A 26,248-nucleotide genomic window follows, 5' to 3' on the forward strand; every position below is an offset into this window, starting at 1 on the left:
TCTAGGAACAGAGGGAGTAATATTTTTGTCAGTCCCTATATACAATATTAGAATAAATATAGAATTTTTTCTCTATAATACTCAATTATGGATAATTTTTTTTTTAAGATATGAAAACGGAAAATAAGTTTATTTTTTAAAAAGTAATATTTTTTGAACAATGAGTTAATTTATGTTAACAACCACAAAATAGGATTGCATATATTTCAGTTAGATCAAAAATTAAAATATCATAAATAAATCGCATATAAAACATAGATTATTCTGAATTAATTAAGTAAACTAGGTATTATTTTGAATTAATTTAGAAAATTCTTTTTCAAATCGTAATTCTTTGGTTGTTGAAATAGAGATTTGTTTGAGCTAATCTAATTACAGAATTTGTTTGAGATTTATAATTACGGAATTTACCAATTATTCGCATAATCGAATATGTTATAAACATATATTTAGTATATAATAATATCAAAATCAACTCGTGCGTGGAGTCTATATTTTTATTTTAGAATCTCAATATTTCATTTTAAAATATTGCATGCACAATCTATTATTCGTTAATTCTAAAATTGCTTGCGGAATCAAATTTTCAAATATTTAGAGTTGTCAAACCATATTTAAATGTTCTACACTATTTTAAAATATTCCAAATTAAAATCTTTAAATTTTTTTCGTAGCTTGTAAAATTATGAATTTCAAAAAAACAAATTATATGAAATTAAATATAACTATTCAAATAATTATAAGGATCAAAACTCATTTCATTATATAATATATTATATTTAACCTGCTACCTATTATAAATATTTTTTAAAATAATCAAATTAGAGTATTTATAATTTTAAAACTTTTTGAACTATTAAGTATTGATGATATTCTCTAAAAATATCAAGTAAAACATATTTTAAATGTTGCAAATTAAAATATTTAAATTTTTATTGTAGTATATAAAATTATACATTTCAAAAAAATAAATGTATGAAATCGAATATAATTATTTCCTTTATAGATTGAACAATTTATATGCGTTTTTAAAAATTCAAATCTTGGCATATACAAAAAAAAATTTACTTTTTTTTTATTATGTAGATGATATGATGATTTATTTGTTTCATATTAATATAATCATATCAAGATGAGAGGTGAAGTTTAATGATTAATAACAAATTAATATGGTAAGTTAGATATCAAATCTTATATGTTCATTTTGATTGGTCATTTAAAAAAAATAATAATAACAGATTTTCGTTTTATAATTTAATTAAATTAATTAAATGACATACATTAGTATTTTACTTGTTTATCCTTAATAAATTGAATGAAATTTGTTCTAAAAGAAGATTTTTGTAATGACATTCTTAAGTAAATTCTTACAAAAGGGAAGGTTAGTTAAGGGTATCTTATAAAGTGTACTTCCCAAATAATAGTATAGGATATATTTCTAAGTTAAACACCTAAATTCATAAAAGAAAACAGATCTCTTTTAAGGGAAAAAAGAAAAAAAGAAAAACAGATCTCTTTTAAATGAAAAAAATATATGTTGGTGGGCTAATTTATCCGGCCCAATGTCGATGTACTCAATTAAACCCACTATAGCTAATTTATCCGGCCCAATCTAAAGACACCGAACGTCGATTTGCTCGGGTAAGCCACGGCCGACGTCAAGAGTTGTGTTAAGTGTCGCGCCGCTCGAGCAAAAAGGTCAGTTTTTGTTGATTCACCGTCGTTCATGGTCATGGATGCGAAAAGGTGGAATCTAGCTGTGGAGATGCACTTAGCTTCCTTCCAGATGAGATCATCGACCAGATCTTGACCTTGCTTCCAATTAAACGAGCTGCTTCCACGTCAATTAGAATCTCACCAAAGACCTCCTTTCTTTTCCTATACGTTCCTCCAGATGCCAAATCCACTTCTTGTAGTCTTTTAAATCTAGTTTTGTTTTGACTGCTTAATCAATCAAAATTCATCAGTTTGTTTTAGATACAGAGACAACATCTCTCTTGATACTTGATAGACCATTTTGATAGATGAAAATGCTTGAATCTATTCACGTCGACACATTGCAGAAAAAGTGTATTATTGAAACTACTATTCTAGAGCTCATTTCTCCAAGTTACAATTCCATTCATCTTCCAAAAATTCTTTTTTCTTACAACTTGAATTTTTTTACCAACAACTAATCCTTAAAGAAGGTGGCAAGGAAGGAAAAAAAAAATCAATCAAAACGGCATAATGTGTGTCGTTTTGGTTTCGGTATAAAGGCAAGATCTTGAGTTCACCTTCAAGACCTTAAGAAGATCCGTTAGCATATGCCTGACGGTAAGCGAGCAATTACTCTGTAAAAGTAACAGTATCTTCGTAACGCCGTTAGTCTTAATAACGGCATCTTGCGCCTTCTTTTCCTTGAAAAGATAACAGACGCTCCACAAAACCGTGACGGCGTGTTCAGTTGCCGCCGTCGACACTTTCATCAGCTTCTTAACCACCGTCTCCACGCACGCACCGTCGCATATCTCCGATCGACCTTCTTTGCAAGACGAAAAAGCTTCGAGAAGCTTTAGGCATTTCTCTGTCACTGAAACGCTCGTTGTTGGATCTGTTAACAAACTCGTGAGCTTCGTGACTAGCTTCTCTCTGATTAATGCGAGTTTCACGCGTTTCGAAGACGCAATCGCGATTAACAAGGATAAACTCGCTTCAATTAAGCTTGAATCTGAATCTGAGCTTATCGATTTCATAATCTCGATGACTAATCCGTCTCTCTCGGCGATTATAAGCTTTGACTCGGCATCGACGGCGATAAACTCAAGCACGGCGGAGCAATCGATCTTCAATTTTGGATTCCCGCTCTTAATCAATAGGAAGAAGGACGTCAAGCAATCGCCACCGTTCGTTAAGATCAGATTCGATAACCGTCTCCGATCGAAGATTTTCCGGCAAATCATGCTCAGAATCTTCACCGCTTCTCCAACGAGTATCAATTGAGAACCCGAGAAGTGTCTGGAATCGAATTGGATAATGAGATCCACAAGCATACCTACGAAATCATCTTTTCCGGCGAGAAACTCTCTGTTCTCATCAGATTCTTTCGCGAACCGGAGAATCTTCGAAAGTACGTCGCAATTATCATTCTCAATCCGGATTTTCTCAATCGCAGCGTTGATTTCGTCTCGCGAGGGAGTATTTGATTCCGGAGACTCAGAACCGGCACGACGGTTGATGGAGTCGGACCAGAGATCAATGAGACGGTGAAGAGTTAGGTTAGGTACGAATTCTTTGTTCTGAAGAATCTGCATCGTGGCGGGACAAGTATTGTTACCACCATCGAGCCAACGTTGGATGCTAACTCGGTCGTATGTAACGCCGGTGGATAGACTCACCGGAGATTTCATCACATCAAGTGAAATTGGACACTTGAAGAAACAAGGGACGGTGGTGATGTCAAGACCGTCGCTCCTCATGTTTTGGCTCTTTCTTCTTCGGCGAAAACGTTTAAAGGAGTGTTTCAGAGAGAATAAAGAGCAAAAGAAACTCTGAGAGAGAAAGACTCGTGTGGTTTGGTTTTAAGAAGATAATGAGTCATGAGAGTGAGTCAAAATATGCTGACGTCAAAATTCTCTTTTTGAATACTTGATACCGAACCTTATTGGTAACCGCTGTAGTTTTACATTTTTGCTGTAAAAATATGATTGTAGGTTTATTTACTGTGGCTGTAGATTTTAGTGCTATAGTAATTTGGCTGTAGAATTTAAAATTTTGGAAAATTGAAAATTATGTGCTTTAGAAAAAAAAGCTTTCTACAGCAAAAAAAATGAATTAAGGAAATATTTTGGCTCTGAGAAAAAAAATGAAAGTCAAAGCTTCTAAAGCTTGATTGGATGTATTTCAAATCTTTAAAAAAATTTTTGCTTTGTAAAGATTCTAAAGCACTTGCCAATCAGACCCAACTTTTCTTTTTTTTTTGGTAATGGAGGGGGGCAAAGCCCCCATTTTATTAAAAAGAAATTACAAACTACAAACGAACATTTCTAGGGTGCGCAGACCCGTTAATATCCTCCAACAATAGCAAATTAACATTCTCAGGACATGACGCAAACAAATGAAAACCCAAATGCAAAGAAAACACATAGTTAGCCAATCCGGACCGACCAGTCCTTTGATAAGAAGCCATGGCACAAGCGTACCAGGAAGGACAACAGATGTGAATCATCAATCCCTGTCCGCAGAAAACCTACCACCATCTCAGAGTCAACCTCTACCTCCAAGCATGTAATACCTCTCTCCCAAGCTATGTATAAGCCAACTTTTCTATTTAGAAAAAAAATACAATTAAGTTATTTTTTATGGATTTTAATTTATTTTTAATTAGATTCTTTTTTACTAAGGTTTTAAAATAATTTGTAGAGTTTTGTTAAATTCAGATTATTATTTATCGTAGTTAATGAAATATTCCTAATTTTTCATTTTTATTTTCAATTTTGTATAAACATTGGAATAATATTTTCCTTTGCAAAATGTCCAACAAGTTAAGAATATGTATTCCTAAAGGGTTGGCTGATTTTTCAGCCCTATACTAATTGCAATCTCAACTTTTCAACCCAAACTTTTTGTATCTAAAAAAACCACCATAAAAAACTATAACCTCAATAAAACTACACGTACTTTCGGATTTGTTCTTAAAACTACGCCTCCAATTGAACCGATCAGTTAACCGGTAATATCTAATCCGGTTTGATTTACCCAGAATTTTGACCAAAATTAATCAATTTTGACTCTATTTTAACCCAATTTTGACCCAAAAACAAATATAAAAGAAAACAAATGTCTTCTCTATAAATAAAATTATTATTTTTATTTATTTATTTTTAATAAACAATTAAAAATAATAAATTTTAAATTAATTTTACCAAAAAAATAATATACCACGAAATAATATGAAAGTATACCACAAAATAATATGAAAGTATACCACAAAAAATATATATATAACAAATTTTTGGTCTATACTTTTGTTTATATAACAAAATATACAACAACAAAAAATATACCAAAATAGATCACAAATTATTTTTTGTGCTATATTTTGTTATAAAATTTTGGTAATATATATATATATATATATATATATATATAACCAACGTTTGAGTTTTAAAATATAAAAATGAATTTATAAGAAAAATGATTGCCAAAAAGAAAATGTATATTTTGTTATATTACCAAAAACACAATAATATATATATATATATATATATGTATATATATATATATATTAGTGTTTTTAGAAAGAAAAATGACTTTTGAATTTATAAAAGAAAAATGATTGCAAAAAATAAAATGTATATTTTAAATATCACCACAAATCAAAGTATATAATATCACCACAAATCAAATTCATTTATATATATATATATATAAAATGAATTTGGTATAATATATATATAAAATTCAAACGCATTTTTCTTTTTAAAACCACCATATATATATATATATATATATATATATAACCGACCTTTGAATTTATAAAAAAAAAAAAACTGAATCTATAAATAAAAATGAATTTATAAATATCATAATATATACTTTGATTTGTGGTGTTTAAGGATATATATATATATATATATATAAATGAGTTTTTCATATACTTTGAATTTCACAATATACAAAATTCAAAGGTCATATATTATTCTCTATAAAAAAAATTATTATATTATTTTTTGTAATATTACCAAAAGTATATACCAAAATTTTATTATATAATTCTTTTGTGGTTTATTTTTTTTTTATCTTTTTTTGATAAAATTAAGTTATAATTTATTATTTTAATTGTTTATAAAAATAAATAAATAAATAAATTTATTTATAGAGGAAACATTTTTTTTCTTTTATATTTGTTTTTGGGTCAAAATTAGGTTAAAGTATAGTCAAAATCGATTCATTTTGGTCAAAATTCTGGGTAAGTCAAACCGGATTAAATATTATCGGTTAATTGATCGGTTCAATTGGAGGCGTAGTTTTACGAATAAATCCGAAAGTATTTGTAGTTTTATTGAGATTAAAGTTTTTTTTGGTGGTTTTTTCAAAGGTAAAAAATTTAGGGTGGAAAGCTGAGATTGCAACTAGTATATGGCTAAAAAATCAGCCAACCCATTCCTAAATCAAGATAATAACTTTTTTTGACATCTTTTATTTGTTATATGCCCACGGAAAATAAAAAAATACTTTTCCGTGTTTCGTTCTCTCACTTTTGGTCAAAGAGTTGAGTCTGGGTATCTTTCGGCGCGCGTAGACTAGGATTTGTATTTGGTTTCATCTGAGCCGTTGGTAGAAGTAACCAACGGTGAAGATTTAAAAAATATAGCTTAAATTTCCAATTGCATTTAAAAAATTGCACCGTTTGAGAAAACTCGGGAACCTTTTAATTTCTTTGAAAGAGCCTTTAATCAATTTTGTCCAGTTCATGTATTTCTCGTAAATAAAATACTCGTATTGTCCCTTGAAGAATTGTTGTAGTCATTTAAAAAATTGAAAAATAAATGTGATAAAAGGAACTGAACTTATTGACCAGACAGATTCGACGGCCTTTTGCAACTTTTGTTGCTTCCGTTTCCTTTTCAAAGTCCACTTAAAATAAAGTCTTTATCGATTACCTTAGCGACAAATTGTCAATGCCATCAAGAGTAAACTACTACTGGGTTATGTGAATGTGACATTCCAGGCTCGTATTTAGCGTTGCGGTGTTTAGCACATTGATTGATAAATAAATGATGTGGCCATACATAGAACTTTCAAAAATGGAAAAAATATTATTTTACTACGAGTGTCTGTAGCTACCTTATATGGGCCTCGTACGTAACCCAAACCTTCTTTCGTTAAATCATAGTCATATTATTATTTTGTCAACCAGAAGCCCAATTGCACTTACTTTTTGGCGAAGGTTAGTTGTATTGCAAAACATTGCTTCAATGAGAAAGGTGCATTGTAGAAAACGTGTGTGAACAAATAGTCGGTAATTAGCACGAACATTGCTTCAGTTTGTACTTTGTAATATTACATTTCAACAGTGTTTACTGTTGATACAGTAACACTAAGGACCTTTGACAAGCTTTTAGATCTTATTTACTGTTGTTGCCTTTTATGTTCGGTTTCCTTCGTTCTTCTAAATTCTAACATTTTGTACGTGCAAAGGGGTCGTATCGTCATTATTCTCTGCCTTCAAATATATATGCCGCAAAAGAGGATACAACTTATAAAGTGTCCACTAAAGCTGCGGTCTTTAAGTTGATCGTTGAGGAAGATGTCCAAGAAATAAACAGTTGATGTCTTGATGATGTAGTGCCTAAAATTTAGAATTGGTTGATCCGGTCTTGTGGTGCAGTAGTTGTATTGCGTGACCGTTAAGTCATGTTTTAGCTATAACTTGTTTTTCGTAAAGGATAAATCTATATATAATTTTTTTTCTGTATATGCGTGGTTAGCTCAACCAATTGTAAGAGATTGTAAGGATAGAATACACTATAATATTATCAAACTGATATGAAATTATTATTATTTTGTCGTCAAGTAATATGAATATATATAAATTTATGACATAACATGAAATGAAAAGGCTTGACCTTGACCCACCACTAATTATTTCTCTTTCGTTTTCTTCTCTTTGTCCCCTCTTCCACTTTCACTTCACAGAGAGGATAAATTGTAATATTGCTTATAGAAAACAAAGGGAAAATGTATTCTAAATAAAAAGTAAACTAAAAATCTTGACAATGTTAATAACCTGTAATCCTAATGGACAATGCTATAAAATCATTATTCTATGATCAAAAACATGGTCAAACCCACACAGTACATGTTATTTCAAAAGCAAAATTAGAAATATCATAAATATGCAATAGTACTTATACGTGAACCTAATTAAAGACAGCTATAAAGGAGCCTTCTTCCAACTTTTTTTGTCTTGTTATGAAGAGCTATGAAGAGCTATGAAGAGCTATGAAGAGACGTTATTGTTTTTGCCCAACATCGTTTTTTACCCATTCCAATACGAGATCATGTTCAGAGATAGTTAATTTAAACTCAAGTGTAGGTAGTCTAGGGGTAAAACATCTGGTGTCTGAAATTACTATACGTACGGATGTGATCGGTTTGAACATTATTTAGGAGATCAGGCACCCATTTACGTCCCAACGGAGAGACGTTAACGTTTGGGCTTAACCATTTCAAAACAATCTTATTCGTCTTCGATTTGATATTCTTCACAAATCCATTAGATTAGTATGGTTTGTATAATGTAACGACGTAGAATCCATGATTAATTAAGGTCTACTGCATGGTTTCCTTAACTAAAAAACATATACGAATACGAATAGAACCATAAGTCAACATCTTTCCAATCACAGTCTCTCTCTCTTGATGTGCCCATATTTCTAGCTGTCAACAATTACAACCTTCTCTTTTTCATTCCATCACCTATCAACAAAAACAAAAACCTTTTATATATTAAATACTTCCACCCAAAACTCCTTCAAACAAAAATCACTTCCCTCCCTCCCTCTCTCTTTTCTCTCTCCAATTTTCTCACCAATGCCTTCTCGAAGCCAAAGATCAAGAACATATCAACTCACGAGAACAATCCCTATACTTGTTCTTCTTCTTGTCCTTTTGAGTTGCTGCAATGGAGCAAGAACCACGAACGTCTTCAACACGAGCTCGCCACCCAAACAAAAGGACGTCGTTTCGCCACCTCATGATCATGACCATCGTCAAGTACAAGATCACAAAAGTGTACAGTTCTTGGGATCACTTCCACGTCAGTTTCCGGTTCCAGCTTCTGGTCCTTCCAGAAAACATAACGAAATCGGTTTAAGTAGTACTAGGACTCAGTCTTCTCCTTGAAGTTCAGAGGTTTGATCATCAATGAATCATCCTTTTTACTTCTCTAAGTTTTTTTTTTTTTCCCCCTTTTGATTTTGGTTCAAACTGATGTAAATAGATTCCAGTTTGATTTATTTATGAGCAAAGAGCAATGCTGTGGATACATCAGCTTTATTAGTTTAATATGGGAACTTCAAATATTGCAAGTACGTTAAAGTGTACCAGAGCAGAGGAGAGAAGGGTCTTTTTGTAATTAAACAATTATTGTTCTTTTCGATTTTCCGACAAGGAAGGTTCTTTTAATTCTATATGACATTATCCTAATCGTGGATTAATCCGGACTAATGATAATTATTACAAGTCCCGATCAATTTAGGCTACAATCGCCAATCTGTTTGGTAGAATATTGATTGGTATAAACCGAGTAATGATTTAATTATTTCATATTCACTTTCTCTTCTTAAGTTATAGTAATAACAAATGGAAGGTTGTTCTACATATACTAGCATTTGAGTTGGTGATTTAATAAGTCGGATTATTCGGACATGCATAGAGAAAATATTTGGTATTTTAAAATAAACATTATCCCATAATATACGGACATTGACAAATACAAATAATGTGTGTTCGTGCGTAAAAGAATTGTCATTTCTTTAAAATAAGAAGCAATGAAAGGTATATGTTCTAACTAAAACGTGTGATTAAGATTGGACTTATATACATAGTTGATTACTTTGGATGTATCTTTTTGTTTAATTTTTGTTTCAATAATGTCATTGAGTAGTCGTTGTGAATACGATTGACCAACGGTTGCAGAGATATATTGGAGGATTTGATGTGATATCTCCTAAGAATTTCAGAAGTTCATTGAACGTTTTTTTGGGGTTAGTGAAATAGTATCATTACTCATTAGTATCTTTTCTGCATAATTTTTTAAAAATCATTCATATCCACTTGATTCTCATTCAACCTTTGAATAACTTTATTCGAATTCCATGTGATGATTTATACTTTTCATGAACAGATAGGGTCCCTTGACTCTCTTGTCTCGATTACAACTTTAGTTTACGTCATTAAAAAATAATTAGGCGTGACCTATAGATAAGCTAGTTAAAAGGTAAAACAAGGAGATTCCATAAACAGTAAAAGATATCGTCTGTCAATAAAACCTAAAACTTCCCAAAATGGATTGTATCGTATCTTTTACATCACGTTAGCTAAATGATTCACTGCCCTGTTCTTAATTACTTCTTACAACAAAAAATGGATACACTTTTAAACATCAATACTTACGTCTTACGGGTACATGTCTATCCACATATGTATAATCCAATACACACACTGACAGACATGAAGTGAAGGACTCTAATTATCCAAGTAAAGTAATTATGCTAATTGCAGCAATCTACATTTTGTAAAGCTTACACTTTTTGTTTTGGCAACGTTTGAATTCTTAACTTACTCTATAAAAACATCTTAAGCTATTGATCAACCACTTATGAATCGAATTAAAAGTACTTCCACATATATTTATTCAAATTGTTAAGATGATTTTACCATCCTTTTAAGTGACACTGCTATTTATTTACAACATATTGATATTTATTGTGGCTGTAAATGATTTATTTTGACGTCTTGTTGCCTTGCTGGTAATGAGTTTATTAGATTCTGAAATTTTGGTCACCGCTGCGATGGTGTATTACATATATTAATCATGCATGCGTGTGAGATTGAATAAATTAATAAAAAGCCAAATTGGCTGAAAACGTTGTGACAAATGCTAGAGTGTCTATATATTAGGATTGATATGCGGGCATGTGATGTGTCTTATGCATACGTGTGCACTTGTGTCCACGTGCATGTACACGTGCGGTGTACCCCGCCTTGATAGGGTCTCGATTATTTCCTATCACATATATATAGTATAGATTTAATTGTTTTGTTTTTTGTTCTGATAAAAAATATATATATATATATATATATATTTTTTTTTTCTTACCTCACAATGCAAGCGACAAACATATTCGCACGAAAGACTCGAATGTTTTGGTTAGTGAGAACATTATCGATTATATGATTTTTATATACGGATTGAATTGTATATTATATTATAACAAATATCATATGTATAGTTAGTTTTCATGTTTGAGATTACAGGCACTTCGAAAGTGGTCTCTGATTTTTATTTGATTTAGAACTTATCAGGATAAAGAGAACACATCATTGAACAGGATATAAGTTAACACGATGTAAAAGATTGTTTTTTTTAACTTATTTGATCGAACTTTGATCATGCCAAAAGATCTGTAGGTACATATCCTGACGAATTACCATCAAAACTCTGACAACCTCCGCGAATAAAGACATACCTAGAATCACCTTAAAAACACAAACACAACTACGGTACCGCAATCACATAAACACGTGTGATTCAAAATTATTTTCAGATTCCAACTCAAACCACAAAAATGAGTAAACAAAAGAAGATATATATGATTCAAGTCTTATTGTATATAGTCTGAGAAAATGTTAGGCTTTTTTTTTTGTGTGGATCATACTGGTGCTATCAGAAATCAACCGATCAAAAAAAGAAAGAAAGTTTTAGACTGTTTTAAAGTTGCAATACGAAACTTGCACTGGCCAAAATTGATTGGTGTTTCCAAAATTGTAAAGTATTCAAATTTTAAAATCACGTATAGTCTAAGAAATAATTTATACGTTGGGTAACAACATGATTTTGAACCCTCTTAACGTGAGGGATTCTTAGGACTCGAAATGGACTCGAACCAGAAAGGTAGGGACCGAGGAAGTGTGGCCGATGGCAGTAGAAGAGAAAAGTAAAACTGAGACAAAGCCATGTAAATATTTTCATCTTTTTTTCAACGTGGAGTCTACCAAATATCAAAATATAAAAAGCTTTTATTCTCTGTTACTTTAAATTAGTTGACATAAACTAAACACTGTTGAAGTTTACAAACCAGACCTAAACGATCATTCGTGACGATAATTGGATCATTTGGTCTTTAAGTTGCTTGTTGGGCCAAATTAGGTATATCTTTAAGCCCAACTATATTATTTAATTATATTCTTCCCGTCCATTGATTTTCGGTCCGTTTAATTGTTGGCGAACTAAGGGAAAACGACTCATCTAAATTTCTTAAAAAGAAGATTTGATACACACAAGACACAACATTTCCATGTGTATACCATAAGACGCAAATTCAAAATTTGCAATCAACGTAAAGTGGAAAGAGAAGAATGGTGGCTCAAATCAACTTATCTTTCCTTGGAATACAAACCACAAATGATGACGAATTTGGCTTCCCTTTGAATTTACCTTTTACCTCTCTCTTTTTGGTTTTTGGGTGATGTTATTTGACAAAAATGTTAAGAAAATAAAATGTGAATAATATTTTATAAAAGTACCCATAACTATTTTGATTATTTAAGTTGCCAACCAAGCTAGACCACTTTCCAACTTTTATTGACAAAGTGTAAGAACTTAGCACATGCTTTCCAACAAGGGATACGAAACTTTATTTCAAAAAGATTATTTTTAAAGCTTTTAATCATTCCAAAAGGTGATTAATATTTGAATTATTGGAAGTAACTTGTTTTGGACATATACCAAATTAATCTATAATATCAGTGGACATACTATATCAAGTTTAGATTCCAAGCCAATTAAATCAATATACTGATACCATTTATAGATAAACAATACAATGTCTGCACATTAATTTCTCAGAGTTTTTTTTTTTTTTTTTTTTTTTTGTTAAAAATTTCTCAGAGTTGGGTCTCATATTAGTCATATAGAACACTCACAAGGGAAAAAACTTATGAAATAATGCTTCAGAGATCCCGGTCTCTTAGTGTGCCTTCCTCAAAAGCTTTAGTTGATATGTATCTTCTTTCCATTCTGGTTTCGACCTAGAATTATAGTGTGCGGAAATTTTTAATTCATTTATTAAAATACTTGTAACATTAAAAAAAAACATCTCACAAGAACTAATCAATTATTAAACACGATTTTTCTCTCTTTCCGTCTCAACAAAAAACTTAGACAACCTTATTTAAAAATTATCAAAAATTCCATCTCACGGTAATTTATTTATTTATTTCGATAATAAATTTTAAGTCATATAAAATATATTGACAATCCGCGTTTTTTTTTTTTACATATAAATTTCATAAATAAATGGACTATTTGCCTATCTTAAATAAACGACTATTTCCGTCAATTTTCCTTAGCTGCAACAGTCTACCCGTCAAATGTTTACTAATTTTTAAGTGTTTGAAGTAGGCCTGGGAGTTCGGATCAAACCGATCAAACCGACCCGATCAAACCGACATTTTCGGTTATCGGCGTAAACCGAACAGCTTCTTCCTAACCGATCGGCGAAATTAAATTGGGTAATCGGATTTCGGTTCGGGTCGGTTCGGTATTCGGTTACCGATCGGTTTAGTCGGTTTAGGGGAACACACTATAAAAACTTAAAAACCCTAGATCTAATTCATTTCCTAGAGGTAAAAGATCTCATCTCCTCCACCCTACGATCTCCATTCTTCTTCAGTTCTTCTTTCTTCATCTCCTTCCTTCTTTTCTAAGACTCCTCTACATCTTAATTTTCTTCGTTCTCGTCTCAATCCGCCTTCAACCCATCTTGATCTTCTTTGTTCTCCTCTACGATCTCCATTCTCCTTTCTTCATCAACCTCGTTCAATGCAATCTCTCTTAAAAGCTGGAATAGGACGGTCGGAGTTTGCCGCGGCTGTCGCCGTCACCTTCATCGACTCACTGTCACCGTCACAACCGGAGCCGCAGCCGCAGCCGCTCAGCTCATATCCTTGTCAAAACCCTAAAATTTTTATTGGGTATTAATTATATTGGGCTTTTATTTGGGTTTTGTTAATTGTATTGGGCTTTTGAGTTTTATTTTATTGGATTTGGGTTTGTAATAGAGTATTTTTTTTTCTTTTCTAATATGTAAACCGAAATAGAAACCGAATAAACCGAAGAAATTAAAAATCCGGTTCATGTTCGGAACTTAAATTTTAGCCAATAACCGACCCGAATAAACCGACTTCCGAACCGACCCGAACCGAATTTCAATTCGGGTCTATTCGGTGGAATTTTTTAAAAACCGAATTTCTCCCAAACCGAACAAACCGACCCGAATAACCCGGTTTAGCCGAACTCCCAGGCCTAGTTTGAAGTTTGAATTCTCATAGACGAAATCGTATTAAAAAAACACAAGAATAAACAATTCCATAGATTTTCAAAAAACAGTCACGAGAAAAAAACCACAAAGTTCGTTTGTCTGCTATAGATTTTATTAATTTTCTATTATTAGTTTTTTGTTATTTCGAGAATAAAATTTGAACGATGTCCGAACCACAAAAGCCGAGCCAATAAATCCTAAGCGGAGCCTAACTTTAGCCGTAACGATCAGTCACGGCTCCCGGGCTAATTCATTTGAAGCGAATCGTAAATCAACGGTTAAGATCAATCTTCCAACAATCTAACGGCGCCGAAGAAGCGTCGGTGAGCTGAAAAGAGTGTGAAAGCCAGGTCACCATAGCATTGTCTCTCCCAGATTTTTTTAATTTTCATTTCGAAAATAATAAAGTAAATAGAAAAATAAAAGAGTGAGAAAAAATCCTCAGGGCTATATATTCGCACATATACTCGTTTCGCTTTCCTCAGTGTTAGCTGCTGCCGCTGTTGTTCCTCCTCCATTTCTCTCTCTTTCTCTCTCGCTGCTTCTCGAATCTTCTGTATCATCTTCTTCAAGGTCAGTCTCTAGATCCATAATCGTTTGATTATCTTCTGGTTATTGTTGATTCTCCATACCGATTTTGCTAGATCTGTTTAGCATGCGTTGAGTTTTATGAGAAAAATCTTTGTTTGGGTTTTTTGCTTGTTCTGTGATTCGATCCATGCTTGTTGGATCGATCTGAGCTAATTCTTAGGGTTTATGTGTTAGATCTGTGGAGTTTGAGGATTTTTCTCGCTCGTATCGATATGTCGCTGTTAATTTTGATTTTATTTTTCAGTGAAGTGAAGTTGTTTAGTTCGAAATGATTTTGTGGTTTGTTTGTTTGCTCGATTGATCTGGTTTTAATCTTCGATCTGTTAGGGGTTGATGTTTACACGTGAATTCTAGTGTTTTCTCTTTGAGATCTGTGAAGTTTGAACCCAGCTCTCTCAATTTTTATCTGATTCAACTCTATACCTGCTGTGATCTGATTCGTGTTTACTTTATGATTATATCTAATTGCCTTCGTTTCGTTTTGTTTTGTTTAGTGAAAAATGGCCGATGGTGAGGATATTCAGCCACTTGTCTGTGACAATGGAACTGGAATGGTGAAGGTGAGTAAGACTGTTTATTTAGCTACTGTATGGTTTCTTCTGCGTTCATTGTTGTACATGTGTGATCATGATTTTTGTATATGCACAGGCTGGTTTTGCTGGTGATGATGCCCCGAGAGCAGTGTTCCCAAGTATTGTTGGGCGTCCCAGGCACACTGGTGTCATGGTTGGTATGGGTCAGAAAGATGCTTACGTTGGTGATGAAGCTCAGTCCAAGAGAGGTATTCTTACTCTGAAGTATCCAATCGAACATGGTATCGTTAGCAACTGGGATGACATGGAAAAGATCTGGCATCACACTTTCTACAACGAGCTTCGTGTAGCCCCTGAGGAGCACCCAGTTCTTCTCACAGAGGCACCTCTTAACCCTAAAGCCAACAGGGAGAAGATGACTCAGATCATGTTTGAGACATTTAATGTCCCTGCCATGTATGTTGCCATTCAGGCTGTTCTTTCTCTTTATGCCAGTGGTCGTACAACCGGTTAGTTCTCAACTTATAACTTGCAAATCTGAATAAACATTCTGTTCTTAGTTGTTTTTGCTTAAAACCGTTCTCTTTTTGTGATAGGTATTGTGCTCGACTCTGGTGATGGTGTGTCTCACACTGTGCCAATCTACGAGGGGTATGCTCTTCCCCATGCTATCCTTCGTCTTGATCTTGCGGGTCGGGATCTCACAGACTCCCTCATGAAGATTCTCACTGAGAGAGGTTACATGTTCACCACAACCGCAGAACGGGAAATTGTCCGTGACATAAAGGAGAAACTTGCTTATGTCGCTCTTGACTACGAGCAAGAGCTGGAGACAGCCAAGAGCAGTTCTTCAGTGGAGAAGAACTACGAGCTACCCGATGGACAAGTCATCACCATCGGAGCTGAGAGATTCCGTTGCCCTGAAGTTCTGTTCCAGCCATCGCTCATCGGAATGGAAGCTCCTGGAATCCATGAAACAACTTACAACTCCATCATGAAATGTGATGTCGATATCAGGAAGGATCTCTATGGAAACATCGTCCTCAGTGGTGGTTCCACCATGTTCCCAGGAATTGCTGACCGTATGAGCAAAGAGATCACTGCGCTTGCACCTAGCAGCATGAAGATCAAGGTGGTTGCACCGCCAGAGAGAAAATACAGTGTCTGGATCGGAGGATCAATCCTTGCATCCCTCAGCACCTTCCAACAGGTAAAAATCTGGATTCGGCCTCTTTGAAACTTTCAGCTCCATTTTGAAACCTGAGTGAAAATATTGATATTTTGTTTCGTTTCTCTGTGTGAATCAGATGTGGATTTCAAAGAGTGAGTACGATGAGTCGGGTCCATCGATTGTTCACAGGAAATGCTTCTAAAGTGTCTTCTTCTCTCTGGTTCGTGGTGGTGAGTTTGTTACAAAATCTGTTTTCCCTAGTTGAGATGGGAACTGAACTATCTGTTGTTATGTGGATTTTATTTTCTTTTTTCTCTTTAGAACCTTATGGTTGTCTCAAGAAGTATTGTGTACTTTAGTTTTATCTCTCTGTTTTCTCTTCTATTTTTCTTTAGGATGCTTGTGATGAGATGCTGGTTTTTTTTTTGTCCTTAAGCAAAAAAAATATCATATTATATTTGGTCCTTGGTTCATTTTTTTGGGCTTTTTCTTTTTCTTTCCATATAAATATTGTTTGGATGTCTTCAATCTTTTATTTGTATGAGACATTTTTTTAAGTATCGGGTTGCAATGCAGTTATCATGAATCGTCGATTGTTACATTGGCCCTCTAAAATATACGTTTAGCCTATGAATTTGATAAGGAAGTGTTTACTCCAGCCAAAATCGTCTGGTTATGATACTTGATTGGATATAGATGATGGAAAAAAAAGGAAAAGAATTTGACCTATAAGAAAGCAAGTTTATTCACTAGTTAGAAAACAAATGACCTAATTTAATTGAAAGAAAGCAGGATTCAATTGCAACAGTTTAGTCGAAACCATTTTGAAAGGTTACAATGGATTGAATGTGAATATTCCATTAAGCCGCTTCTTTCTACACCAAATGTTACGTTTGGAGAGTAGCAATCATTTCCACGTTTATATCTTTTTAGGTGGACATGTATATTATTGGTTACGCCTTTGGAGTTTTTCGGAATTTGTTTATCTCAAAATCACAAAATGTCTAAACATCACAATCTGTTTATTTTCCTAACTAGTTAATTTTTTGTCCCCACCATTGGGAAGATTTGAAATGGTCGGTCCAGCCAAATCACCCAAATACTATATCGATACTTTGAAAAAACGATCCATTGGCCAACTCATATACACACACAAAATGTGTAGTTGCCGCACATACTCACCGACTTCATCTGTCTAAATTCTTAACTTTATTGTATACATTTTTCAATTGTCTATTGAATGTTCCAAAGAATCTACAGTCTTCTTTATCGATTAGCTTTCGGTCCAAACAACTAGTGTATGATAAATTGCTTATTGATAAAGTGTTAGTAGATTATTTAATATCCAAATAGATGGTAGCTAAACCAAACCAAATGTAAGAAATTTTTTGACCAACCTAACTTCATTGAATCTCCCTTTTCCGAATTAAAAATCTTTATATTGTTAGAAAATCAAGTCTAAAGTCAAAAAATTGTTTGAAGAAAAAAAAAAAATGTCAAAAAATTGTTTATGGACCTCCATTTCATATGTAGATTTTGAGGCCCCAGAAACTGTTGCTTCATAAACTGTTGCTTCATTTTATTAGTGTTTAAATGTTTTTAATTGGAAAGTATAAGTCGGAGAGTTCAATACTTTAGTTCTATTTTTGTAGTTCTTCTTGTCCCTTTTTTTTACTTCATAATTTTTATATCAAAGTTGATGTGAGTAAAAAAGAAAAGAATTTCTCTCTTTTTCGTCCATAGGCCCATACCAATATCATAGGCCCATACCAATATCAAGTAATATGTGAAAGCTATTGAATAATCCATGACCGTCGAATTTACATGGGAGAAACAGAATCTGCGACTTCTAGAAGAGAGTTCTCTTTCGTGAATTAATATATGATGCTTGATTGACAAAAAAAAAAAAATTCATGACCATAGTTTTTAACTTTTTATCTTTTATGATAAGAGCAACTGAGCAAGTCACTAAAAATGAGAATGTGATAAGATTTTGGCACCCCCAAATGAGTAGACCATTAGCACCACCAGCCATTAGTTAGTGATATTCCCAATTCTCAAAGTAAAGGCCCATTTAAGCCCAAATATCTAGTGAAAAAACACATTTGTCACCATTTTCTTAGTTCTGTTGTAAGAGGCCAGAATGTACAATGTAATACCGACATTAGGACTTTAGAAGTAAACAAATGGGAGAAAGCTAATAGTAAATTATATTATTGAGCAATCAATTATGTCAATAATCAATGAACTGTTACAAATATTCCAAAGATAAAAAAGAGACTAATCTAGATTTTTTTTTTCTAAATCCCACCAAAAAAAAAGTTGAAATACTGAAAGGTATATCAGCATATCTAATACAACATAACCCAAAACCAAAGAAAAAGTTGAAAATTTTCTTGAGAAACAAGCAATTTCTTCTTATGGAAATGAGTTTGAAAAATGAAGTAAACATTTTTTCGTATAAAGATTTTAAGGTTTCTCTGTTCTTTCCAAAACAAAAACATTCCCTTTCCCGTCTCTGCCTACTTGTAAATCTTCGTCTAAATATCTGCAAAATTTTGACAGAATCAAGGAATCCAGAACAAAACAATTTATAACGATTTTGGATTATAATCATCAAAAAGGATACGAAATCTCGAATAGTCCCTCGGGGTTGAAGATTCCCAAAAGAAGATCCATGTTCTTCCTAAATATGTTCATCAACTGATTCCACCACAAATCAAAAAAATTATCTAAACAGGAATTTGATTTTATATGTCGGAGTAATAAAAAAATAAAAAAATAAAAACAGACCTGGTCTGGCTTGATCGTTGAGCTTTCATAAGTAATCTCAACACTCTACAAAGTGCAAACGCAATTCCATCAAAACGCGACTTTTTCAGAAGAATCTGAAACAAAAAAACAAACGCAAAAAGTCGTTATTGTAAATGTACCGATTTGCTAGAGATCTTGAAGGAAGCGACGATTCTAAACTCTCCGTCGAGTAGATTCAATCCCCGGACATCGAATTTCAACACATGGACCGTTTTGCCCTTCGTTAATTGCAAAAGGAAACAAAAAAAAAAAAACAAAATCAAATTACACTTAAACGTCAACACTAATAAAAATTTCATTTTGATATTAATTTACCTGAGCAATGTCGATATGTTGAAGAAGATCACCGAGAGAGACGAAATCTCGAAGACCCAATTTGGTTCTTTTAGAACCCAATACAGTGATTGTACTGTATATGAGTTTCCAACAACCTCCGATCTTGTCTAACTCTCCGGTCGGCTCCGGTGTCGGATTCCGACATTCTAAAAGCTTAACCAATCCCTCGATCTCTGTTTTTTTATCTGACTTAACTCCGAATATCCCTCTATTGATCCCTTTTATCCCAAAACAAATCGCCCATATCAGATAAAAGAATCAAAGTATTGAAAATCAAAATTTGAACTTTTGCACCACCTAATGATTTTGGAACTATAGAGTGAATCTAATCACCTTTGAGAGCTTCGTAGAGCTCTTCTTTAATCTGGGTAACTGTAACTTCTTCTTCTTGTTCTTGTTCTTGTTCATTTGGGGAGGAAGCAGAGCTCTGTTCTGTGACTTTCCCAATGAACATGGGTCTGAGCCTAAATGATTTATCTCTAAAACTCAGCGTTTTGCTATTAGAATTGGTGAACGAGACTAACACTTTCACGTTTCCTGCTCTTCTTGAGATTGCTCCTCGTGACGCTGCCATTGATGGTGGCTGGATAAGCTTACTTGTCATTGCCAGTTATCACTCAGAATCTCTAAATCCAATGGAGCTTATTAAGAAGAAGAAGAAGAAGAAGAAGATGGGATTTGAGGAAAGAGAGAGAGAGAGAGATTTATGGGGAGGAGAATGGACAGTTTTATTGGTTATTTTATCCATCTTTTAGCATCTATCACTCCCCCACCATACACTGCACTCTAATATAAAATTTAGCAAATCCCATTATCTTTTTTCTTTTTCTTTTTTTTGAATGTCATGGTAAATTTTTTTTAAAAAAATCTCCATGTAAAATGAGAAAACTCGATTTCTGATATATTTTGCAACAAATTAAACGGATAAAGTATATGTTTTGGAAAATGTTTACACCTCATCGAAACATAGTAGTAATGCTCTGTTCTTTGTCACAAACGACCTTAAAAAAAGAAATTCAGGCATCTTTGGTTAAGGTTGCAGAGTCTTGTGACGGTGGCTTCCATTGTTGTGGAGTCTGAGCTTTCTTAATAGAGAGAGCATGAATCTCTTTCATTTCTTCTTCAAGCGCAGCATTCACCATACGGTGCCTCTCCAGCAATCTCTTCCCTTCGAATTGCTCAGAGACAACCTCGATCTCAAAACTCGCACCACATCTGCAAAAACAGTTTAGCTGAGATTAAGAAGCAAGAGATTATAACCTAAGCCGGAATATTAAGGATGCGTGATATTGGAAAATCCTGTACTTACCCTCCAGATATGTCAATGACTTCCTGGTACACAAAAAACGAACAACGTCAATAAGACAGTCCAAAAGAAGATCAAACCCTTGAACATTTTTTGATAGAAAATCAAAGCTAAAAAAAATGAAACAATTGGAACACATGAATCAAGTGAAAAGGGAAATAGATTGAAATTGACACAAGTAAAATCTCCCCATAAGAACACTCACTACTAAGTTGCTAATACATCATGAACACTAACATCATCAGATCCTGAGCTCATATCACACTATCAAATTACACCCAACTATGCAAACAAAAAACTTTTATCTCCAGTTTCAGAGCTGAAAGACAACACATATGCCTAGAGATATATAATTTCTCTAGATGCTTAGATTACAATAATATAGTATACCTCTTATGATCTAAATATTAAAGTTTATGATTTTGATCCAAGTGAGCAGGTCAAAAATCTCAAATTTGGCATTTTTTTTCAAATCCATCTTCTCCTAGGAGAAACACAAACATGTCTCTCTGTGTGTGTGCCCTTTTGAAGATACTAACTCAGGCGATTAGGGTTTCTAATTTTCCCCCAAAAGTTTCAAACCCTAATCGAGACCAATCAAGAGATGAACTTGAAAGAAGAAAGCAGTAGAAGAAAACTCACGAGATGAATTGGCTTAAGTTTCGAAGTCAGTGAAGCTTCGACTTGCTCCTTCGTCACCATCTTTCTCTTTCTCTGTCAAACAAAAATTGAAATCCCTAATCACACTTATCGAATTAGAGAGATAAGCTGTTTTTGGTTAAGAAAAATGTCGGTTTATTTTGGTTCAAGTTTTCAAATGTGATTCGATTCGGTTATCGACAAAATAAAAATAACAACTAGGGTTTAAGCTCTGCTTTCCTTTACTTCGTCTTCCTCACTCCTAAAACCCTCAAAGTCTCTCCATTTCCCTTTTATCTCCGGAGCAAAAATCAGTCCTCCGACCATGAAATTTGGATCTATACCATCCAAATCCCTTCTCTTCCGCCTCTCTTCTTCCTCCGCAACCCAATCTCCCCGTCGAACAACTACCTTTCTCGTCACCAACATTCATTCCTCTCCATTCTCCACCACCACCGGCTCCGGCTCCAATTTCGTCTCCGGATCCAGCCACTCTCCTTCTCGTCGTCCTCAGCAAGACGAAGAATCTCGATCCGTTAGGGTTTCGGTCTGGTGGGACTTCCTGAGCTGTAACTTACCTGTAGGTGTCAATGTCTTCAAAGTTGCACAATCAATCACCGCCGCTATAAGAAATAGCGGAATCAAAGGTCCAATCACAATCACAGCCTTCGGTGACGTTCTACAGCTCCCCAGATCAAACCAAGACGCTCTCTCCGCTACTGGAATCAGTCTCACTCATGTTCCTCAAGGTGGTAAGAACAGTGCTGATAGATCTTTGATCACAGATCTTATGTGTTGGGTTTCTCAGAATCCACCACCAGCTCATCTTTTGCTAATCTCTAGCGATAAAGAATTCGCAAGTGTGTTACATAGATTGAGGATGAGCAATTACAACATTTTGCTTGTGAGTAAATCATCTGCTCCTGGTGTTTTGTGTAGTGCTGCTTCGATTATGTGGGATTGGGATGCTTTGATCAAAGGAGAGTGTGTTAGTGGTAAGCATTTTAATCAGCCTCCTGATGGTCCTTATAACTCTTGGTATGGTCACTATAGGATTCCTCTTCTTGATCCATTTGCAATTGCTACCAATACTGAGCAATCGTCTAGTGTGAAAATCGAAGAACTATCCGAGTCTAGTTCGGAGTCTGTGAATTCGAATGCTGTTAACCTTCGTCCTATTCCAAAAGAAGTTGTTGACAAGATTCGTTTGATATTGAGTTTATATCCCAAGGGGGCAGCCATAACAGAACTACGTGCTGAGCTTATTAAGAGCAATTTAGCAATTGATAAAGATTTCTATGGACATAAGAAGTTTTCGAAGTTTCTGCTATCCATGCCAGATATCTTACGGGTTGCTACAGCTAATGACGGCTTGTTTATTATTCATGCTGTCACCGAAAAGAATCCTCCTATGCGACTTGATTCTAGTCCTGGCTTGTCTACTGCTGTTGATCAGAAGAGTAAAGATAAGGAAACTGCTAATGCTCCATCGCCAAAACTAATTAGCGATGTAGAACTTGCTGCTGTAAGAAGAAGAGATGGCTCAGTTGGAAAGAAGCAGGACAACGTAATGGAGAGTGACAAAATTGTCAAAGAGGAATCATCAGAGAGTTCCCAAGAGGCAATTCTGGTCGGCCAGAAGGACGTTAAGGCAAATGATAAACCCGTGGAGACGAGTCAAGTCGCTCTTGTTGCGTGGAGTGATTCGTCCATGGAAGATGGTTTTTTTCAGAAGCTAAAAAGACTATGGTATGGTTCACCTGAGATGAAATCAGAGCATCTCCCAGAAAATATGGAATCAGAGCATCTCCCAGAAAAGAAAAGTGTTTCTGGAAGTGGAGACAAATATAAAGGAGATAAGGACTTAAAGTCATCGATTCAGGGAACTGATCCCATGTCTCAAACCTCACCTTCCTTCGTTGCTGAGTCTGTTGAGGAGGTAAAAGTAGGAGCTGCTGAAGTAGACAGTAAAGATAAAGATGCAAGTCCAGGCTTTTTAGGTCGCCTTTTGAAGAGTTTCAAGTTCTGGGGAAAGAACACGGCCTCTAGCAAAGACTGTAGTGGGAATCAGGAACTGGTCAGTGTTGATTCTCAAGTACGCGACATTTTTGAAAAAGAGTCTTTCTGGAATGATGTTGAATCTTTCATTAATTCTCCAAGAGGCTTTGCTATAGTATCTCACTCAAGGACAAGGTGCTTACATTCTCTTCCCTTCTGATTTGGCAGAAGTTTGATTAGATATTGATTAATATGTAAATCTATCTTAGGTTTAGAACTATTACAATCGGTTCTTGCATTAGCCATTTGTTGTCTTTTTAGGGAAGAGTATTCAGCTAATGCTGTTTTCTATCTTAACCTGGTTAGGGAGGTGATGGCTAAAAATCTGCAGGAGGAAGGGCCTTCGTGTCTCAGACTGCTCGATGAATCAATCATGCTTCATTTAGTTACTTTACTAATATCAGATAAGAAATGGATTGAAGAAACCCCCTCTTCTTCTTTACCATTCAGAATCATCAAAGGATCTAGCCCTGGCCACCGCCATCCTTCAAACGGTTTGAGCTCAATCTTCTCGGATTCTTCAAAATCTCAGTCGCAGAAACAAAATGGGGAGAAAAGGGGAAAGAACGTTGCTCATGCTGGAGTTTCTGTTGGTTCTATGGACCGGAAACAGCTGGAAAGATACAAAAGTAATGCAATAGCGGATTGTCAGAAGCTGATAAAGAAGATAACAGAGGAACACCCTGAAGGTTATAGCCTGATTCGTTTCAGGAAAGACTTCTTAGAGGAATATGGGTACCATTTAGCGGTTGACAAGCTCGGTTACGAGAACCTACAGTCTCTAATTCGAGTCATGCATGGAGTGAGAATAGCATCTGGATACATCCTTCCTTCAACTCCTTCACCAAATACCAAGTCAAAAGAAGATGATTCGGACTTGACATTCGAAGAACTCGGTCCAGTTTCTGATGCAACAACTACGCACCCGACGACCAAAAAGCTTGCAGTATATGAACCATCTCTCTCCGAGGATGAAGAAGATTCTGGTTCAGAGAGAGATAACCCGGAGAAGAAGAAGCAAGAGATGATGAGTGGAGAAGGTAAAGAGAGCTCGTTATTGCAAATTCTGGATTCTTATTACACAAACAAAGATGGAGAATTTAAGAAGGAGAAACCAGAGGAGAAGCTTGTAAGCAACGGTAGAAAGCAAAAGCCTACAAAGACATATTCTTTTGTTAAAGATTCAGAAGTCTAGTGAGTCGTTGGTTGTTTACTGTTTAGTTAACAATCTTTCGAGAATTTGAGTTGTAATTAGTGGAAGCCGGTGTCGGGTTTGGTCTATGGTAAACCGAATCCGGTTAAGGAGAAATAAGATCAATTATGGTTCAAATACTTTTTAGTAGCAAGTCGCATCGCATGCATTTATGATTGGTTTTACTACGCGATTTTCTTAATTAAATATCGCATGGTTTCTTAATTTCAACGTTAAATGTATAAAGCATGGAATGAATAACAAAATTAGAAATGATATAAACTATGGAGTTATTTCAACATTTATTCGATTAGATTAATTGAAGAGTTTAAAAGCGATGATGACATGCTTTATGGTTATAAGTTAGGTGTTAAATAGTTCACAAACCAAAATTAGATTTGGTATATAATTGTTGACTGTTTAATGTTTATAAAGTTCTTTGAAAATAAAAATGAAATCTCGGGGATTTCAATTTGTCCCACTAGTATCATTTTACCAACTCTAGAAAAGTTTTCAATTGTTTTAATAAAGATGAATTCAAGGTTTTAATAATTAAATAGGAGTAAGAGAAAAGTATTTAATGAAAATGTGGCATACATGTGGAGTTGCTTGGTGGATTATCTTTGTCACTTGAGTCTTCTCAATGGACACTCAATTAAAAACACACACCAATAAAAGTACTTGAGAAATGGATAAAGAAAAGAAAATTGATCTTATTATTTAAGCCTAATCTTGTCTGGTTCCCTTAAAATATACCAATATTAGTTACCATTAAGACCTATGTATACATACTTTAATACAATGATTAAACAAAACAGCTCATGCGTATCCACAATGATTAGGTCAAAAAGATTAAAAAAATTATGTATCACCTTCATCATCAACCAATGGACCGACGCCATTACGGGTCTTAAGGCTATAAGACCACCATTATCCATGGGCTCTTAGCCGAATCTTAAGATAAGATTTGTGAAGAAAAAGCTTAAATATAAACCTAAAAGCTCTTATATAAAAGCTTTTTCTTCACAAATCTTAGCTTAAGATTTGGCTAAGATTCATCTAAGAGCTCATGGATAAGGGTGCTCTAACACTCGAAAGTCAAAAAGAGAAATTGTTGTTCTTTTTTTGTTTTCTATCTTCTTTCCTAAATTTAAAAGATAAGCTCGACGTTAATAGAAATGTCACTTAATAATCATTTTAACCTAAAAATTACTTTACAAGATTGACCCGTTAATTAGAAATTGAATTTACATTGACTGTAAGTCTGTAACTGATAGAAACTTGATGCTAACCGTCAATCTGCATGAAAGAAACAATGAAAAAGGTCAAATCTTTCAATAAAATTGGTACTAAACAAAAGAATCAGTTCCTAAGAAAATCAATCTATTTTCTTTAAAGAGCTAGATTTATGCACATCATTGTCTAAAAACAAAAATACAAATATGGTAAACTTGATTTTTTTTCGAATCTATTATTAATAAAATCCAAGAAAATTATGTTCTTTATCAGGAAAAAAAA

General features: G+C 34.1%; 6 protein-coding genes across 6 annotated transcripts; 3 read left to right on the forward strand and 3 right to left on the reverse strand.

Moving 5' to 3' along the window:
- Positions 1-2,057: 2,057 nt before the first annotated feature.
- Positions 2,058-3,699, reverse strand: LOC9309492 (U-box domain-containing protein 28). Its single transcript, XM_021023507.1, has one exon. The coding sequence runs from the start codon at positions 3,456-3,458 to the stop codon at positions 2,217-2,219; it is 1,242 nt and encodes a 413-aa protein (XP_020879166.1). The 5' UTR covers positions 3,459-3,699; the 3' UTR covers positions 2,058-2,216.
- A 4,802-nt stretch (positions 3,700-8,501) lies between these two features.
- LOC9309493 (protein IDA-LIKE 3) lies at positions 8,502-9,187 on the forward strand. The gene has a single exon (XM_002871339.2). The coding sequence runs from the start codon at positions 8,578-8,580 to the stop codon at positions 8,887-8,889; it is 312 nt and encodes a 103-aa protein (XP_002871385.1). The 5' UTR covers positions 8,502-8,577; the 3' UTR covers positions 8,890-9,187.
- Positions 9,188-14,465: 5,278 nt separating this feature from the next.
- Positions 14,466-16,971, forward strand: LOC9307456 (actin-7). The gene is made up of 5 exons (XM_021021161.1): positions 14,466-14,663; positions 15,176-15,241; positions 15,330-15,723; positions 15,811-16,424; positions 16,522-16,971. The coding sequence occupies exons 2-5, from the start codon at positions 15,182-15,184 to the stop codon at positions 16,585-16,587; spliced, it is 1,134 nt and encodes a 377-aa protein (XP_020876820.1). The 5' UTR covers positions 14,466-14,663; positions 15,176-15,181; the 3' UTR covers positions 16,588-16,971.
- Positions 16,972-18,572: 1,601 nt separating this feature from the next.
- LOC9307457 (probable plastid-lipid-associated protein 7, chloroplastic) lies at positions 18,573-20,335 on the reverse strand. Its single transcript, XM_021022298.1, has 6 exons — positions 19,869-20,335; positions 19,515-19,753; positions 19,319-19,417; positions 19,179-19,223; positions 19,015-19,088; positions 18,573-18,933 (listed from the first exon to the last, which is right to left on the reverse strand). The coding sequence occupies exons 1-6, from the start codon at positions 20,137-20,139 to the stop codon at positions 18,855-18,857; spliced, it is 807 nt and encodes a 268-aa protein (XP_020877957.1). The 5' UTR covers positions 20,140-20,335; the 3' UTR covers positions 18,573-18,854.
- A 102-nt stretch (positions 20,336-20,437) lies between these two features.
- On the reverse strand, positions 20,438-21,593 carry LOC9309494 (protein BOLA2). The gene is made up of 3 exons (XM_002873380.2): positions 21,484-21,593; positions 20,845-20,867; positions 20,438-20,750 (listed from the first exon to the last, which is right to left on the reverse strand). The coding sequence occupies exons 1-3, from the start codon at positions 21,541-21,543 to the stop codon at positions 20,552-20,554; spliced, it is 282 nt and encodes a 93-aa protein (XP_002873426.1). The 5' UTR covers positions 21,544-21,593; the 3' UTR covers positions 20,438-20,551.
- Positions 21,594-21,686: 93 nt separating this feature from the next.
- Positions 21,687-24,903, forward strand: LOC9309495. Its single transcript, XM_002871341.2, has 2 exons — positions 21,687-23,673; positions 23,845-24,903. Exons 1-2 carry the CDS (start codon positions 21,806-21,808, stop codon positions 24,731-24,733), a joined length of 2,757 nt encoding a protein of 918 aa, XP_002871387.1. The 5' UTR covers positions 21,687-21,805; the 3' UTR covers positions 24,734-24,903.
- Positions 24,904-26,248: the final 1,345 nt, after the last annotated feature.

This window comes from Arabidopsis lyrata (assembly GCF_000004255.2).
Source record: "Arabidopsis lyrata subsp. lyrata unplaced genomic scaffold ARALYscaffold_6, whole genome shotgun sequence".
Classification (NCBI taxonomy): Eukaryota; Viridiplantae; Streptophyta; class Magnoliopsida; order Brassicales; family Brassicaceae; genus Arabidopsis; species Arabidopsis lyrata.